The 20232-nt window shown below is 38.5% G+C and overlaps 1 protein-coding gene across 5 annotated transcripts in view; it reads right to left on the reverse strand.

The window, feature by feature from the left end:
• The window catches only part of EFR3A (EFR3 homolog A), a 75630-nt gene that overhangs the window by 16712 nt on the left and 38686 nt on the right, over nt 1–20232 (reverse strand). For 4 of the 5 annotated variants that reach the window (XM_061447704.1, XM_061447703.1, XM_061447702.1 and 1 more), the window contains 8 exons: nt 16492–16629; nt 11832–11910; nt 10787–10922; nt 8649–8813; nt 6885–6999; nt 4086–4137; nt 934–1106; nt 421–496 (listed from right to left, as the gene is read on the reverse strand). In XM_061447704.1, the coding sequence (XP_061303688.1) occupies nt 421–496; nt 934–1106; nt 4086–4137; nt 6885–6999; nt 8649–8813; nt 10787–10922; nt 11832–11910; nt 16492–16629 (934 nt within the window). The remainder of the gene's footprint in view (nt 1–420; nt 497–933; nt 1107–4085; nt 4138–6884; nt 7000–8648; nt 8814–10786; nt 10923–11831; nt 11911–16491; nt 16630–20232) is intronic. The other variant, XM_061447701.1, reaches the window with a different exon arrangement.

Here is a 20232-nt window from a genome sequence, read left to right on the forward strand (position 1 = left end):
TACCTAATACATAAGACCTAAGACCCTCTACTAAGGCTTTTAAAAGAGAATTTAAAATAAAAAAAAAAAACAAACCCTGAAAATTCAGCAAAATAAAAGCCATACAAATGAAAAACTACCACTGAGCACAAATGAAATGGTGCACGGGGATGGTCTTTTCAGAATTAAGGCCTAGATACATACTGTTCTAATTTCATGCATGCAAGGGTTTTCGCTGAAGACAAATTTATTCCACGGAATAACGTCTCAAGTCTCTAGAGCACCTCAAGATTAAAATCACTGTAATTAGAATTAAAATCAGTTGATACTGATCTTTGCAACTTGTTGCAAAAGCACAGTTGTAGAAGAAAAGCAAAGCAATTGCCTCAGTTACTTTTATCTTCTTTTCAGATAGAAAAGTTAACTTTTTCATTCTATTACCTTTTTCATGAAGCTCACGTCTTGCCTTGAGATTTTGTCTCGTTTTATCTTTAGATCAGAAACATCTGGTATTATTCTACAAAGGAAACAAAAATGTCAGTTTAGCATAAAGAAGCTGAAAGGGAAGAGGATGTGAAATACATGAACTATTCAAACAAATCCTGAAGCAATTTCCATTTTAATTATATCCATGTTTAACAATGACATTCAAATTTCAGTTGAAGAGGAAGAACCATAAACGGAATTATGACAACCACATATTTGTTCCTGTATACAAAATACCACGTACTGTCTTCCATAGTTAAACCAGCAGATACTTGGAATAGTCTTAAAGGTATCATGCACTGAGGCTTACCTGTTAAACTCCCGTCATCAATAAATGACACTAAGCAATACGCACTTATCAAAAAAGTACATTAACATTTCATATAAGGAAAAACATTGTAAAATCCATTTATCATTCAGATATTAAACTAAAACTTCAAGCAGGCCAAAGCAAACAAAAAGAACTACCTTATCCCTCTGAGCTTTGCTCTGTTGTCATGCCGATCAATGAGGTTATGCAGTATTTCCAAAACCAGCTGCCTTAGTTCGGAGTCTTCCATGAGTGAAGGAGACAATAATGGGTCCAGGAATGGGGGAGGAAGTGCATTAGTTATTGTTGTTGCTTTGTATCCTGAAGTCACCTGTTCAACGGTGGAAGTAAAGTTACTGTGGGTAAGAATTTCTTGCAGCTATCACTCTTTAGTGGGCTCGCTTTGGCATCAGACAGGTGGATTCAAACTGAAGTACTGTATTAGTTTTGAAAATTCCCAACCTCACCATGAAATTTGGAAGAGCCCATGTTCAAATGAACTCCCTCATCTGTTTTGAAGTTTATTTCTCAGGATTCTTCCTCTACCAAAACACCAAAAAAAAAAAGAAAGGTATCACAAAATCCTTTAGAAAAGCTGCAGGGCATGAAATGAGGACTCTTCCATTTCAGGCACTAAGCTGATCATTTATGGTACTGAGTATGCTGATGCCAAGAAAACTGGTGCCTAGATGTACATCTTAAACATTATAGATATTACTTTACTGCAAATAAGAGAGCAAGCAGCAAACGTCACTTTCTTAGAAATCTGGTGCCATTGCTTTTTTCCTCCTTTTTTTTTTTTTACACTGATACTACTCCCAACTCGCCTCATTTGATTACTTTCATTTAAATCAAGCTCTGTAGGTACATAAGGAAAAATTAACTTCTATGTGAGAATTGAAATATTAACCAGCTGAACATTTACAGCAGTCAGGAATGTTCAAAATTTACCTTCTCTTAAAATGGAGGCTACAAGAACGTTATAATCTCAGAAAAAACAGGATTCAGAAATGGACAAGCATCAACTATTGAGGATGAGGGGAGCAAAATTATTCAGAATTATAATAAAAGCAAGCATATTTTTTTCCTAAGACTATACAATATTTATCTTCATTATGCATATTGCTTACCATTACAGTTTTTACATGTGAACTGTGTCGTCCTGGTTTTGGACGGAATAGCTAATTTTGTTCATAAGAGCTCATATGATTCTGTGCTCCCGGTTTGTGGCCAAACCAGTGTTGTTTTAGTGGCTGTTTTACAGGGACAGGGATCACTCAAACACAGGGTTGTTATAGTTACTGCTGAGAAGGAGTTACACAGAGCCAAGGCCTTTTCTGCTCCTTGTCCCATTGTACCAGTGAGTAGGCTGGAGGCGCACAAGAAGTTGGGAGGGGACAAAGCCAGGACAGCTGATCCTAAATGACCCAAGTGATATTCCAAGACCACTGCATCAAAACAGCGGAGTTTGCAAGGGCTGCCACTGCTCAGGGACTGGCTGTGTATCAGCTGACTGGCAGTGAGCAATTGGGGTTTAAGTGTTTTTTTTGTCTGGTTTTGGTTTATTTCTTATCACTTTTTCTTGACTTTTCTTTTGTTTTCTTTTTTTACTCACTAAACTACCTCAATCTCAACCTACTTTTCTCACTTTTACCCTTCTGATTCTCTACCTCATCACACTGGGGAAGAGTGGGCAAGTGACTGGGGGGTACTTTGCTGCCTGCTGAGGTTAAACCACAACACGTGAACAAGAACTATTCCTACAGCATAACTGAACTGTTGAAAGGAAACTGGTTGGCAGAGGAACATGAGAGTACATGAAGGTATCTAATAAATCACTTTGAAAATGGAAAATTACTAATATTACATGCAGTAAGGCCACAAATAAAAGTGAATACTTTTCATGAAGTGCCAGACTTTAACTGCCTAGACACCACAAAGTCTGCCCATGTGTATGCATGACAACAGACTAATTACGTTATGAAGTCTGACTCTTTTGTGAGGAATACATGATGTACAATGCTCAGTTCAGTACACAGAAGAGATAAGGTCCAGTAATTTCTAATTCTTTCCTATGTGCACACTAAACCTCATACACCACAATGAAAGCTTTGCTCTGAACACAGATTCCCTCCCACATTTTTTTCCCCAGTATTTGTCAATGTTGAGTAATTTATTAAGGACCAAAACATTCATTTTCACATCTCTGGGCCATGATGGGATTTACTTTCATATTCTAAAAGAGGCTCCAAGTGAAAATTCAGTGTTAAAAATGTTAAATTCTTTCCACATGCACAACTTGAATCCCTTAAAGCACACTTACAGGCTGTGCGGCGCCCCAAATAATTAGAACTGACTTCAACTGAAATTTTTAGGATTGGTGAGACGAGTATTGTCAGTAACAGTTTAGGCATAGCTGAGTCGATCTTTAATGAAGACAATGTGAAAAATGGCCCCCTGAGGTCCTTTTTAACATGCTTTCTACCCTTGAATTGCAAATGTGAATGCTTAGCTCTTCTGCCCACCAGAATCTAGCATTTCATATTTTGACAAGCAAGAAGAGTTTAACTGATTTGCCTAACACCACACACAAGTTTAATATCAAAGCAGGGGTAGAAACTCATTCTCCAGAAATGCATTCTTTTGCTTTAGTCATGAAATCATTCTTTACTTTCTCTACTTCAGTCACAAAAGAGTTTTCAGTTTCTGCAATGAAATAGGTCAGGATTCTACAGGCAAGAGCCTCCTTTACTACCCACTTCTGATTCCTGCAATCAGGATGTATTTCCAAAAATACTCTTTGAAGTTTTACAGCTGAAAAACATATTTGTGATAAAACATTTAATAAGAGCTTAAAAGAAACTTGGGAAATACTAGGAAGGAAAGAACAATGGTGCCTGGGGCTCTAAGGCTTGGAGATAGGCATCCATCCCTCTGGTTTTAAAAATATTAGTCATTCTGCTAATTACAGCTTTTCTGGTGTCAGACAAGAGTGATTTCACTTTGATGTTGCCAGCACTGCTGTCAGAACTAGCCAACTCAACCTACTCTATGATGTTCTTTTGGATCTGCAGATCCAATTATAACTGATATTCACTAATCCACTAAGAGATGGAGAAATATTTCTTGAGCTGCTTGTAATGTAAGTTGCAAAAACGCTGTCCCAATTTTACCCAGTAGAACTACAGATCTATGTAATGTGAAGGTATGTTTAATTTCATAATACAGAGTTGCAATGTTGTACTTACATGTATAAACATGTAAAGTGAAACATTATGTGCTTATAATAGACTGAACACAGAAGGCTTACCATAAGTAAAGATCTCAACAGCATAATTTGAATCCGCCTGGTTCCCAAATCTCTACAATTGGAAAAAAAGATGAAAATTAGCTTCCTTATGTATCTTCAAAATATTATTGCACTCCAGACATCATTCTAACAACTACAGTTTTCACAAGTGAATACAACAGTCTTGGAAGGGATGCTGGTCAACCACAAATAAGTATCTCCAAAGGAGGTGTAATAACTAAATGTTTTTCAAAGGGACATTTATAGAAGGCCTAAAAAAGAAGCACATACAACTGAAAAGACTAAATTATCTATGGGAAGCAGATCTATATCTTCATGTTTTATAGAATCATAGAATGGTTTGGGCTGGAAAGGACCTTAAGATCATCTAGTTCCAACCCCCCTGCCATGGGCAGGGACACCTCACACTAAACCATCTCACCCAAGGTTCTGTCCAGGGATGGAGCATTCACAACTTCATTCAGAAATCTCTTTGCATCTGAAATGTTTAACCACTACATGCTTGACTTGATATTCATAAGCATCAGCACTCAGAATTTCTTCTGAATTAAAACATAATGGAGTCTTTTAAGACACCGGTACACTTCTTTAAACCAGATCCCTAAACTCTGAGACTGAGAAAAAGCTATCAGCAAAAATCAGACAGAAAAACTGAAAGAACCCTCAGTTTTCAGATCATAGGAAAGTACATGGAATACCACTTAACCTGTTCTTCATTTGTTCTCATCTTCCACCTGCTGGTGCTTGAAGTTAAACACCTACTGGTATATAGTCAAATATGCACTGTTCATGCAAGATCTTACAATAAAAGAGCACCTGGAATAAATTGCTCTGCTTACAGAATCATGGAATTATTAGGGTTGGAAGAGACCTAGAGCAGTTACATAGGAACATGTCCAGGTGGGTTTTGAATGTCTCCACAGAGGGAGACTCCACAACCTCCCTGGGCAGTTCCAGTTCCAGTGCTCCACCTGTTCCAGTGCCTGTTCCAGGGCTCTGCCACCCTCAACAAAAAAGTTCTTCCTCATGCTGAGGTGAAACTGCTTTAGTTTACTGCCACTGCTTTTTGTCCTGTTGTTGGGCACCATCGTAAAAAGTCTGGCACCATCACCCTAGAACCTGCTTCTGAGGTATTCATATGCATTAATGAGATCCCCTCTCAGTCTGCTCTTCTCTAGAGTAAACAGGCACAGCTCGTGCAATCTCTCCCCATCAGAGAGATGCTCCAGGCCTCCACCAGACCCTCTCCAGTAGCTCCTTGTCTGTCTTGTACTGAAGTGCCCAGAACTGGACACAGTGCTCCAGACGTGGCCACACTAGGGCCAAATAAAGGGAAAAGATCACCTGCCTCGAGCTGCTGGCCACACTCCCCATAATGCACCCCAGGATACTACTGTCCCTCCTGGCCACAAGGGCACACTGCTGGCTCATGGTCAAATTACCATCCATCTACCAGCACTCCCAGGTCCTTCTCAGCTGAACTGCTCTCCAGTAGAGGTTAGCCCCCTGGAGACTCAAGTACCAGTACTTGGGGTTAGTCCTCCCCAGGTGCAGTACCCTACACTTTCCCTTGTAAAGAGACATTTAAAGAGACTCTGCCAAGAAAGCAGACAAGGTACAAACACTTTTGCCCTCTAAATAGCATAAGAAAAGAGCAAGCCTCTTCACAAAAGTTGGCCTTACATAACAGTGGAAACTTCCACCTTCATGGGCTCTAATCCTGGCTATATCCCACTGGCAGCATCATTCACATCTTGTGTAGCAGAGACCAAATTTTCAGGTAAGTAATGCAAGATTTTATCAGCAGTCAGAAAGCCTCCTCTGTTCACAATGACAACGTGCATTGCACAACAGTCATGTTTACACAGAATCCTATGAGTGAAAACTGTACAGTTACAAACAACCCCAAACCCCTCACCCCAACTGGTAACCCAAGTGCAGAACTGTAAATAGATTCATATTCCAGATACCTTCTCAATGAGTGGTAACTGCCTGGCACAGACAAATCTCTATCTTGGAATACCGCCCCATACTGCAGGGACACAATACTGTATCAAAAGCCACCAAGAAACCAGGAAAATGATGCTGACTTCCTACTTATGATCCCAGGGGATCAGACATATGTGGTACAAAGTGTCCAGGCATGCCTGGAAAGAACAGCTACAACCTTTTCAGTGACTTTCCCCATACTGGGAAAAAGCAATCTTTTAAACATAATGATACAGGGAAAAATATTACTTCAGCACATGGTAGCTTTTTAATTATGGGTTTACAACAGAAGTCTGCTCACCTGTGGCTTTATTTCCAAATAAATCTGGAAAATCTAAACCAAACCAAATTCATTGGAATTTCTGCAGTTTATTTCTTAATCTGAAGTCAGCTTGTACAGAATGAAGAACTCCCCCCCAAAAAAAATATTTGCAACTCATATAGCTATTTGAAAAAAAATTTAGTCATAGTTCAACTTCCTTCCTTCATAAAACACACATGTAAAGTTATGGAGTTAACCATCATTAAGTAAGCAATTTCAGAAACATTTGTACAGATTTAGAGAGAAGAAATGTTTTAATGTAATATAAGTTCCTTTCCAATCAGTTACTTTCTATCAGTTAATACATCTGGGTATTAATTTCATACTTCTGACACTGTGCTTGTCTTGGTTCTGCACAGTATTTAATATAGCCCTGAATGAGGGAGATTGTGCATTTCACTTTTCTTAATGTTTTCACTTTTTAATTTATCAGGATTCTAAAAATCTAAATTTTTAATCAGAAATTAAAAAATGTAGGATATACAAACCCTAGGTGACTGGCATCCAGTGACTGTGATGTTGCCCCAAAAACAGGTACTTTTCCCATAATGAACATCATAATCTCTGATCTCTGGTAATCCGGGAGATTGCTTCCAAAAAATCCTAAATAAAAATGCAATATAAGCACACATAAAAGAGATATAGGGTCCTTCTCTTAAAAACAAAAGCCTTACAAATACGAAGAATACATTAACAAGATCAAAACAGATGCAGAATGAAACTATGCTTTGGTTTAGGGGGTTTGGGTTTATGTCAAGCTGAGTATAAATCAAGAGGGTGCGCTAGCAGCCAAAAGGAGCAACTGTGTCCTAGGGTGCATCAAGCACAGCATCGCTAGCCAGCTGAGGGAGGTGACTGTCCCACTCTATGCTGTGCTGGTGTGGCCTCACCTCAAGTACTGCGTGCAGTTTTGGGCACCTCTAAATAAGGACATCAAACTAGTAGAGTGTGTCCAGAGGACACACCAAGATGGTGAAAGGCCCGAGGGCAAGATTTAGGAGGAACAGCTGAGGTCACTTGCTCAGCTTGGAGAAGAGAAGCTGATGGCTGTCCTCATCGCAGCCTACCCCTTCCTCATGTGGCTGTGGAAAGGAGGGGCTGATCTCCTTTCTCTGGTGACCAGAGACAGGAAACAAGATATTGGGAAAGCTGCATCAGGGGAAATTCAGATGGGACATTAAGAAAAAGGTTCTTCACCGAGAGAGGGTGGTCAGTCACTGGAACAGGCTGCCCAGGGACATGGTCACAGCACCAAGCCTGTCAGAGTTTAGAGTGTCTGGACAATGCTTTCAGTCATATGGTTTAGTTTCCAGTAGTCCTGAGAGAATCAGGGAGCTGGACTTGATAATCCCTAATCAGGGAGCTGGACTTGATAATCCCTTCCAACTTGAAGTAACCTGTTTTATTCTACCATTGTGCAGTAATAAATGTCACGTTGACAGAAAGAAGCTTTACTTTAAAAGGTTGGGTTGTGGGTTTTGGGGGATTTTTTTGGGAGGTGGGATGCCAACATTTTAATTTAAGAATGGTGAGAAATAATCTACTATATACTTGCTGCTGGCTGTAGAAAGCTTCATGGCATAAGCAAAGGTACAGATTAGTGAACAACATGGAAGTTACATTCCCCCTTGTTCTTTAAGTAAAGGAATACACACTGTAAATGCCCTGCAATATATAATATCAGTACCATCAAGAGAAAAATCTGAAAAAAGGGGAGAGGCAATTTTAATGAAATCATTTACAGAAACTGTTGCTCTTATTTTCAGTATTGTGTTAAGAAATACTTCAGTGAAGTTGTGGCAGCAGAACCAGCCATTAGGTGTCATTGTTGCCACTATGTTTAACACTGTTTTTTCAAGTAGCACCTACGCAAATATATTACTGTGTGACTGCTTGCAATATGATTTTCATAAAAGAAGTAGTATTAGTTTTGTACCTCTGAGACCAAATGATGTCTATATTTCAAGTGCTATATAATAATATAATCAACAAATGTATTGTAAGTCCACAAGTATTTTTAATTTTCATTGAGCTTCTTGGCTATCTGCTCAGATAACAATTAAAAAAACAGTCTTTCAGAAGTCAAATACATGAAGTAAGCCTGAGATTTAGAGGCAAATATAACCAGAGACACCATACTCACCAGTATTCCTCTTTGATTCAAGCTGGTTTAATACCATTTCATTGAGGATGATGCAGAAGGGAAGTAATTTTAAGTGAACCCACTCACCAATGTGAGTGTCATCACTCACCAATTGTTTGGATAATAGCATTTTGGACAATCCTCTCATCACTCTCCTTGGAGCTTGTGCTGAAAGTGGCACTTCCTGCTGAACTGCGCCTATCACCCAGCTCAAAGTCAACGCTGATGCGTAAGTGCTTCAACAAGGTGTTAAAAACTTCCAGAACTGTTGGGCCTGGAAAAAAAACACACAACAATGATTGCAGCTGCCAAAAGATGCCTTAAGTATATTAAAATCAATCCCTTCCCAGGAGAAATCAGGTTAAGCTGAAAAGAACAAATGAAATTCACTGTCTGAGGGATATGGCCTCAGGATAAGCTTTTGAAGTGTGCCTACACCTTGATATTTGAGAAATTCATTTGGAATCAGTAAATGCAATCCAGTGTGTATGCATAATCCATTACTATCAATTTGTAGTGAGTCTGGCTAGGATGGAGATAACTTTCTTCCTCACAGCCTGAGTGGTGCTGTGCTTTGGGTTCGTGACTAAAATATTGCTGACAACACACCAGTGTTTTGGCTGTTGCTGAACAGGGCTAGCAAGTATCAAGGCTTTTTACTTTTCCTATTCTGTCTATAGAGTAGGCTGAGGTGTGCAAGAAACTGGGAGGAGACACAGATGGGCTGGCTCACTCAAACTGACCAAGGGGCTATACCATACCATGCAACATCACGCTCAGCGGTAAGAGCTCAAAGAAAGGAGGAGGAATTGGGGGACATTTGCTCATATGGCATTTGTCTTCCAAAGTAACTGTTCTGCAAGCTGAGGCTCTGCTTTCTGGGAAGCAGCTAAATATCTGTCAGTGGGAAGTACTGAATAAATTCCTTTGCTTTCTTTGTGGATGCAGCTTTTGTTTCACCCATTGAACTGTCTTTCTCTTGATCCATGAGACTTCTGACCTTCTCTCTACCTTCTCCCTGTCCTGTGGGAAAGAGGAGCAAATGGCTGCAGGCTGGAGACAACCCACCATGGCAAGTTTTACACAGAAAATGCGAGTGGTTGCTGAAATTAAGCATCAATACTATGTTAAACTGCTGATATTTGCACCCAATTTTCAGTTATTTCAAAACCTGCTACTGAAACCCAGTTCTATGTATTGGATCAAATACTGAGCTCTTTTATTAATATAGTAAAAGAATTCACAAGTCATTATCATGGAATGGTTTGGGTTGGAAGGGACCTTAAAAGTCATCCAGTTCCACCCCCCTACCATAGGCAGGGATACCTTCCACTAGACTAGCTTGCTCCAAGACCCATCCAACCTGGCCTTGAACACTGCCAGGGATGGGGCAGCCACAACTTCTCAGGGCAACCTGTGACAGCACCTCACCACACTCACAGTAATGAATTTATTCATAATGTCTAATCTAAATCTACCCTTTGCAGTTTAAAGCCATTTCCCCTTATCCTATCAGTACATGCCCTCATAAAAAGCCCCTCTCCAGCTTTCCTGTAGACCCCTTTAGGCACTGGAAGCTGCTCTAAGGTCTCCCCAGAGCCTTCTCTTCTCCAGGCTGAACAGCACAGCTCTGTCTGCCTGTGTTCACAGAAGAGCTGCTCCAGCCCTCTGATCACAACTCTGACAGGTCTGTGCATGCAAGTGGATCTTTTACTGAAAGAACAGGCTCAGATTAATGAAGCAAAGCAATAATGTTTCAGTAGCAGACCAAGGAAATACAACAGCAGAGCACATGTGTACCCAACTTCGGAACTACTTTTATTTCAAAGAACTATGCTGCCTTAAATGACACAATTCACCTTATCAGCTGCTTCAAAATTACAAAAGTAAAAATGCACAAAGATCGTTCTACTTGACTCCCTTCTTACCACTCATCTCACAGCAGCTATATCACAAAGTGACAGTGCTACTGACATTTCGTAGAGTCACACACAGATCTCTTTGTGAATTCTTACCAAACAGGAGCTTCTGCCTTTCACAAGGCTGTAAACATTCATCTACTCATTTTTCAATGCAAAGGATTATAAAGCAGTGAAACAACCAATTAAATACATTTGAGTAACTGTAAACCAAGGAAAAGACCTTCTCAAAATACATGCTTTCATTCAGTCTGAAAACAAAGCAAAAATAAGAACCAACCTTCAAATTTATCCTTTGACCTGATGCCTTTAATCGAAGACAACTTACCTATTGATCCTTTGGCTGCTATTGCAACTGCTTCCAAAAGAACCTGAATAATGCCAGCACGAACTCGTGGCGAGTCTCTTTTACGAACATCAAGGTGTCCCAGAATTTCTTGTATTACATGATGGGAATATTGTGCCTATTAAAACACAGACAAACAGAAAGAAAGGCTTAATCTGTGACTTTAATAAGAATAAACTCGTACACCATTCAGCTACAGTCACAACCATATTCCTATTCCATCATATTCTTACTCAGAAATGTATCCAGATTTCAATCAATTCATGATTAAATATGGATTTTAAAACCTACCATGACTGATGAAGCCATCCAGCATAGTGTACAAAAGCTTATAGCATTAAAATACTCAGGAACATCTAACAAGAACAGAGGAGGCCTGAAGCAGTACTTCATTCAGCCAGCAGTCCAGGGCCTTCAGCTGCTATTATGACAAAGTGCCATTGATATAAACGCTGAGAAAACTCAGATGTCTTCCACAAACCTGCAATTCCATAACTTTATCTTTCGGGTGTCTGTGCTTGATCCAAGCCAAGCAGCAGACTTTGATCATGTTTACAATAGACAATAGAGGTTGCTCACTAGTAAAAATCAATTAGCACAGCACAGTTCCATGTGAAGATGGATTCTTGGATTGCAACAGCAGTACAGCTGTATTGGCATGAGAAATGACCACCTTAAGAGAGATTTACTTATCAAGCACATGTCAGGTCAGTATGACTATCCATCTCCTTGTTCTGAGCTGGCTGAAGGACCTCCACACTACCTTTCACTGAGAATTCTTTAATATCTTTTTTAGTTCTACAAGTGTACAGTAACTGAAAGTAAATCAGGTAACTTCTCATCACAAACCACTATCAGGTTATTATTTTAACAGTTTTAATAAAGAATAAGGCTAAGAAGTTATGGAAAGGCATCTTTACTTCATCTATTGTCTATCACTATTGTGGTGAGGTGAGCATTTAAACTTGTCTCACCTGCTCAAACCATGTAAATGAGATAAGAAAAAAATCCCTGGAGAAAGTCCTACCTGTATAGAATACATGATGATTTTGAAGCAGGAAACAGCAAATTCGTTGGGATCCCATAGTCTGTGATGGTCTAAATGCCTGTAACCAAAAATTAAGGGACCTGAAATAATGACATTCCACAGATATAATAAATGTCAACTTACAGTTTTCCCAAAATTCACCTCAAATTGATTATTTCCTTAACATAAAGCTTCTAAAGAGTAACTAGGTAAGAAAACTACAACCTCAGAAAAGCTTTGTTTCAAGGTTTAGGATGTGGTCACAAAACATTCTGCTGTAACAGAAATTCCTGATCTTCCAGTTTTGGGAATTTAAGGAACCAGTCATACCAAAGATATACAGTTAAGAATATACTGTTTCCATACAAAGTGTACACATAAAAATAGCTGTGACACTATTTATAAGGAAGAGAAACACTGAAGAAGATGATTATTATACCTTGACAAACTCTAAATAAGATAATTTGTTTTGAATCAGGAGCTACAAAATAATTATCACTGAAAGTTAAATCCAGAAGAGAGACTCTAAGAATTACTTTCATTTTCACAGTGGTTTCATGAATAATATATGGAAACCAAAAAAAAGAGCTACTCTTTGTATATATACTCCTTTATCACTCTGAAGTATTTCAACACTTCCTGCAAGAATTATCCAAACAGAATCAGAACGATAAATGCTTCAGTTTCTCTTTAAATGGGATAGGAGCCACCAATGAAACACTGTCAGTTTCAAGCAGAGAGAAATTCTGCTTAAACACTATGCTGAAAGCTATGCATAGGGCAGACATAAAACCTTCCAAAAAGAACTGAGTAACTAGAAAAGCATGACAAAAATCAAGGCATATTTAAATCTTGGAGTCTGAAAAAAGTAATTTTGGATGCCTTTTAACTGGTATGATTTAGGTTAAACCCCCCTCAAGCAAACAAAAACCAAACACACCAACAAACAAAAAACAATAATCAAAAGAAAAGCAATCAAAAACTTCCTTGCAGCAACTGAATTTGTCTTTCTAAATAGGAATCTCAGTTACAGAATCACTACTGGTCTGCCATTCCTCAGAGAGCAGAGCAGACATATAAAGATGCTCCAAATAACAAATTTGAGAGCATACAGGTGAAAGCAGCCACTACCCTGAATGCTGGAGGACTGACTGGATGCTTTAACTGACTTTGTTTAGAGTCTGAAGGTCTCAATTACCTTGCTGGCCAGCTGCTACCAGCCTAGTGACCTAGTTGAGCACACAGGTCTCCTTCAAGGTTGATTAAACTAGCTGGCATAAAGCCATCCTCCACTGTGCCCTAAATTATGCTGCAGTCCATCGCACAGCTTAGAAGAAATACAGCCATTTTGACACATTACACAGCTTTAAATAGAAATCCCTACAGGAAATATTTTCAGGAATATTAAAGCTGTCTGTCTGCCAAGGTAACAGCATATTTGCATTACTAAACATTAAACTGGACTACCTGGTGGAGATAGCTGCCTTTCTTGTGCACATGCCAAACACACAGGTACATTTAATCCTGCCTTGGATAGAAAGACAAAAAAATTACCTCTTTAAATCCTTCAAGGCTTAGTGTTTCATCATATATTTATTCATATCTTCTTTCTCCCTAATATCATTCCAGTACAGCCCATCACTTGTGGATGACAGCTTATTTTAGCTAGCCTATTTTATTTTTGTCTTACCAAACACAAAATCATGCTCTCCACTGGCTTCTCCTGATTGCAGCTAAACCTTTCATCTTTCAGGGTAGCATGCTTTCTCCGTTACCTCTTTATGTGCCCCAAAGATTCATTCAGGCAGGTTATGGTCAAGATTATTGGTCAAATTATATGTCTTACATCAAGTTTGTTTTTTATTTCTCAAAACAAGACACACAGTTTTCCTTTTCCAGATAGGCAAAGAATTAGCTGCATCAGGTACATAAACTGATGGGGCGATGGAAGGGGAAAGATGACAGCCCAAGTTAACATTTTGAGTAGTAGCTCAACTGGCAGCATACCTTGTGTACAGGAATTTTACTCATAAGAAAAGGAGTATTAGATTATTGTAGGTGATATATTTTACTCATCAGAATGCAGGCAGTGTATGCAACATAGTTTTGCTTGTGTAAAAGAGAGTTAATGCTATCTTGAACATGCTGCATTTAGTTTAGTTAAAAATCAAGTCACATCTTGCTTGTTTTGTTTTTTTTTTCCAATTAGATTTTCTTTAACAAAAAGTATCTATGTGAGATTGCAAAACATTTTATTGCTGGATTAACAAATGCCGAACTCTGCCTTCTACTAAAATGTTGCACATATGTAGCAAATGTGCACAATTGTGTTTCTGAAATTAAAAGGAACAGCAGAAACAATGGTGCAAATAACTACTTTATCAAGTGAGAGCCACAATCAGTCAAAATTCAACTCACAGTACAAAATGATAAACTGATGCTGGTGATTACAAAGTAGAACTGAGGCATGTATGGAAATGTATGAAATAATCTTCTCATGCACTATGTTTGCTGGAAGAATATTAAACACCAGTCTTCTGATATTCAAAACCCTTGCACTGATGATCTGATAACTCACAAGAATGGAAATACAGTGAGATGAATAGGGTATAACTTGTTATACTTGGGAAGTTGTTTATATTCACTGTATCCCCCTGGATTTGTCTAATCTATTCACCATTGCAAATTCATGCTAAGTAAGTCTAAATAGCTTGTGACTGCTGACACAAAATACAGATTTTTTTCATCTCATATTAATATGAAATTTTTGACTTTCATTAAGCAGTTTGCCAGATTGATCTGTCAGATTTCATTAAAAAATAGGAATTTGTGACTTTCCAGATGCAGACACTTCTAACCATGGAGAATTTCTGCCAAAGACAAGGAGAATTAAAGTCAATCCAAAACCATACCAAGAGACTGACTCCAGATTTCAACTGTCTTCATTACCCTCAAATCATGTTGCAGCAGTACTGTTCTCCCAGTTTTGCAAGGAAGTGATGGCACGTGGACTGGTCATAGAATGGTTTGGGTTGGAACGGACTCCAAGGCAAGATAAAGGAAGCCTTCAAGTGGGGAGCAGAACCTGCATCTTCAGTGTTAGCACTGTAATAAGTGACCTTATCATTATTTTCAGAACTTTCTTAAAACCAGTGAAATTGTTGAAAACTGTTAGGAGAAACTTTTTCTAACCAAGTGTGCACAAATTAAGTCAGGTTTTTCAACTGGATACAACGGACTCGCTATCTCAAACTTCCACTCTACCAGTTCTGCCCATTCACAATGCGAAGCTGATTATATAGCACACCTTTTTTTGGTTAGGAAAAATAGCTTGGAAGCTGCATTTTCTGCACTCTTTCTCTCAAAACCACTAAACCTTTACAGCAGTTACTTACAAAAAGATGAACTTATTTGGCAATTCTTCCTCTAAATGGAACACAAAAATGGTGACCACAAGCACTCTATTCTGAGTAACTGTGGTCATCATCTACTGATTTCAGCTCACAAATAAAGCATGCAGTTCCCTCTAGTGGCAGGTATTTTGGAGGAATGCAAATTCTACACGTAGGAAAGGTTGAAGATTTATTAATAAAGCACTCAATTCTACAACAGTTAAACTCCTATCGGACTGGTATAATAGGTATACACGGAAAGATAATAGCACAGCTCTTTGCAGTTAATGCTTTTGGGTGAAAAACAAGTGGCTACAGAAGTTTTCTGTCCTCAATACCTATCCTATCTTCTTTTTGAACTTCTGTTCTTACTTAACAGTAGTAAATAAAGGGCTTTTGGAAGCTTGAAAGCCTTTCAGTACAGGAATGGAATCCTTAAGTCTTGGGGGAAGAACTAGGTCATCTAAGAGAAGATGTGCCCATAACAGGTGCATATCTTGAAAATCTACAAGGAGCACACAGCTCTCCTCCTCACCAGGGTTTGAAAGTTGTATCACTGAATTTAGAGCTTCCTGTAAAGATCTCCCCTGAGAATATGCCTACTTTTTAGATGCTAGAGGTGAAAGAAGCAGATTTAAGTTATCTCAGTGTTTGTAGCTTTTTTCACGTCTTTTTTTTAGGAAGCAACTGTAGCACAGAACTGAAAAACACTGCACTTAATAGTTAATACATCAGCTGTCATTTGTACTGCATGCATTTGTGTATAACGTCCCTACTGTGTGCACATCTGCCATTCACAACTAAGTGAGCTGTTAAAAGATATTCCTCACAAAATAGCAAAACAGGTCTTCGAAGAAAACTGCAAGAAAGTACAAATCTCAACTTTATATATTCATCCAGGCACAGTGTTCACTTGTGCTACTTGAATTTTATGTGGCTTGTCTCTTCACTGACTGCAACGGTTATCTGTGGGATGCCAATATCTACAATAAACAGTTCCACATTCAAAAGAAAGGCCAGCTGAGGCAAATCCCTCCAAATCATTACATTGCACTTCTAAAATCAGTAAAATGGGAGCCATGTTTCTTCATAACTATCTTCAAGTTGATAAGCAACTAAGACTTGAGATTAAGAGAAGGGCAATTTCTTGAAGAAACATGAATGGAATCCCTTAGGTTGAAAAGGAGGAAGGAATTTAATGCAACATAATTAGAGGATGAAATAAAAGCAAGTCTCAAGGTAAGACCTTCCATGAATTTTCAACTTACGCAAAAACTGGTCTGACAGCATTATTCATATTTCCATACGTTGCTCTTCCTAGTAGCTCCCTGAAGCAGTTCTCAGCCAGCAGAGCAGGATTTTCCTCTTTCTCTCCTCCTGTAGGTGAGGATGGAGGGCCTACTCTGCTGAAGTAAGACAAAAATACACTGATTTTACTACTGCTTAATGTTCATCATTCTTACTGTACCCACCCTTGGTTCTACAATGTTCACAAGTCATGCTTTTGATCCCAAAGCCCCTGTTACCTCAAATATGCATCAAACCAGAGTTTGGAATAACATATTTTATTCTCTTATAGCAGGACTATAAACCATCATCTGTCCACTCAGTAGTGATCTCTGTATTGGTAAATATTTATATGGCAAAACCAATGGCTGTTAACATTGATTTAACCTGTTACCCACTGTATTTTGCAAACTATAACCCATTGCTAACAATGAAGGCTATGAAACCATGTAAAAAGTTAGGCAGAATCTTTAGTCATTTTGTTCAGACTAATGATCTATTTCACCTGCCCACTACTGAATCCACACTGTGTGGGTGACTGTTAAATAAATCTCCAATACTTCTGCAGGAACAGATGGCTTACAAGTTGAAAAATGTCTGATTGAACTGATTAGAACATTATCACCCACACAGTTACCTCTAACTAGATTTGTAGAAGTTAAGTTAGTCACCTTCTAACTTTGCCCAACATCACTATGGAGAGGATTGTACATGGTGTCTGTGCACTGGCACAGGCTGCCCAGAGAAACTGTGGCTGCCCAATCACTGGCAGTGTTCAAGGTCAGGTTAGACGGGGCCTGGAGCAACCTGCTCTAGTGGAAGATGTCCCTGCACATGACAGGGGGTTGGAAGCAGATGGACTTCCAACTAAAATCATTCCATGATTCTATGGATAAAAAAAAACAATAAAAAAAGATAACATGACGGAAGGGAGAGGAAAAAAGCAATGGGTGGGGGAGGATTTTATTACACAGCTACTATTTCTTCAGGTGCTAAAATACCCCAATGAATGACTTAAAGTAAAATATTTTTTCTTAAGCTAGAAGGAATTAAAATTAGCATTTAAATATCAACTTCATTTCATATGGAAATTTCAACTTCGGAGCTTAATAAAACGTGCTGCGCAAAGCAAGGCTTTAATTTTTTATACTAATGATCAAATGGCAGCTACCAAATTTCTGTAAGGTTCAAATACTGCCACTTCCCATTATTTCTTTTCTCTCTGTGACTGGGAATCAGGCTGACTATTTAAAATCAATGTGGTACAGAAAGAAAGTAAAACTACCAAACTGAAGACTGAATCCAGACAAGAGAAGCAAAACTACAGGGATGCCAGAATATTTTGAACAAACTAAAACCTACTGAGGCCCAAATTCTACCGAGTTTTGAAGGCAAGTCTCACCTTGGAATAGCAAAGATCATCACCCATGCTGTAAACAGTGAAAGCTAGAGCCCTTCCAGAAGAGTTTCCAGTTTCCCACTTCTCATTTTTGATGCAGGCCCTGAAATGTTTTGGGGTTTTTTTTTTTGGGGGGGGTGGGGGGGGTGGTGTTGTGGGTTTTTATTTTGTCATTTTGTTTTCTCCTTGCCCAAATTCACTTCTTTTTTAGTACACAGAGACCTGAATTACTACAGCAAATCAAAGGCATTTGAAAAGTATTTCTGAATTAAAGCACTTCACACACCATACCATTAAACTGTTAATATTTCATTTAAACTGAGCAGTTGAAAGGTGAAAGACTGCAGAGGAAAGAAAGTTTCCCCTAAGAAGAACTGTAGCTACAGATGGCATGTATTTTTTTGCACAAAACACATTATAGAAACTTAAGTGAGGGTTCACACACATTCTGTATAGATGTGTTTAGAGATTTATTTTAGTCTGAAGAAATCAGTACACTAAAACCTTAAACATACTTTCAGTTCTGCAGTGCAAGTTTATGCATTAAATACATTTAGAAGTGTTCATCAGCTTTAGTTAATGTACACTCCTTAGTATCTAAAACACATAGCTTTAGAGCACTTCAACGAGTGAAATACTGAAATGCCACTCGTCAGATGAACATGTTAACATCATAGTTGTAATATCTTCTGATAGCAGAAGATCTTCTAGTGCTTCAAGACTACTGCAGTCTAGAAGTTGCGATATACAAGTCCGGTTCCCTCTGGTAACATCAGTGTTTCAGAAATTACCATAACATTGCTGCCTTGTCAGATTTTAATAATAGGAAAGCCCCAGGCACCCTGTTAGATAAGTAAGGAGAAATAGTTTTACAAATATAAAGTGATTAGAATTTTAAAAGGCATGACAATTTGTACATAACCCAACATGAGCACCACTAAACCACAGCTTCATTCAACTGCTGTGCTTCTCAATCTGCCTGTTTTTCCCTCCCTGTACTGCCTCTCAATCTGCCTGTTTTTCCTTCCCTGTACTGTCTAGACTGATGCAGACAGACAGGCATCCTTCTCAGTGCAGAGAAGGTACAAACAACCACCCAGGACTCTTATTCCCATTGCTGTTTTGACTCAGATTCCCAAGAATGCAGCAGCAGTACAAAGTGGGTGGGTGGAGGGAAAAAAGAAAGCAGGGTGCAGAACATGCAGTGAGTTCTGTCTGGAAGAATTATAGTTAAACCGGTAAAAATAAATTACGTGTTAAGTGTCTCTATATGAAAACCACAGAAGGTGGCCTCTCAGCATTGCTTGGAGTCTTATTTTAGAAGAGGTTAAAGGGAGAAACTGCAATCCAGTCTTCATGAGTCTTCAGACTGCATCAGAATGTTCAAAATTGTCTTTCCTTTGTCTGTCAGAATCACCTTCTTATTTTGAACTTTTATAGCATCTACCCCTAAGTTATTTCTCACTCAGAGTTCCTTTAGCATTATCAGATGAAAGACAATGAATATAAAACTGCTTTTAACTTTTATAGTTTTAAGGGAAAGCTTTGTACAGCCTCTCAAGGTTCTAAATCCAAATGAGCAACATTTTGTTTCACTGACTTGGATTTTAGACAAAGATCAGAAAACAAAGATCTGTTTTTTCAACAAGGATCTGACAAATCCAACTGCAACACAAGTAAATTACTACTATTTCTCTGCATCCAGACTTTCTTTACTACAGAAAGTCCAGAGGAACGAAACATGAAGTGCATTTTGCAATTAAATGGGCAGGAACTACTCCCTTGAACGGTTCTACCAGTTCAAGGTAGTAGCATATACTATATACTGCATATATATGCATGACAATTATTTTGTAACACAGAATCATGGTGAAGTACAACTAATAAAAAACCCAATCTGATTTTTAGAACAAGTTACACTTGCAGTTTTTTCTGATAGTCATGTAACTAGAATGTGCATACAGATATACAAATAACACCCAGAAATACAACTGTTTTTCTAAAGTGTTTAAATATTAAAAACTACAAAAGTGTCTCATCTGACAGGTTCTCAGAAGAATCTAGGATTAAGCTACTAAGTAAGGTTCCACAAGTACAAATTATGCTGATCTTTAAGCTAAGCCTTAACAACATGTACCTCAGCTTTAACCAAAAATGGTTATTTTCTATGGACTTAAGATGGGGGTATTTTCTGGTATTTCTGCTCTCTCTTAAATAATACTTCGATTCCATCTGCCAAAACAATGTGCTTCTGACTCCTACTTCTCCAGATGTCTCTGTTTGTGCTCCACACATATGATATCACAAGATGAGAAATTCTCTG

Source organism: Pezoporus flaviventris, unplaced genomic scaffold, assembly GCF_033815535.1.
Source record: "Pezoporus flaviventris isolate CSIRO_AGI_PZ_B2104156 unplaced genomic scaffold, CSIRO_AGI_Pfla_v1 ptg000007l, whole genome shotgun sequence".
NCBI classification, from domain to species: Eukaryota; Metazoa; Chordata; class Aves; order Psittaciformes; family Psittacidae; genus Pezoporus; species Pezoporus flaviventris.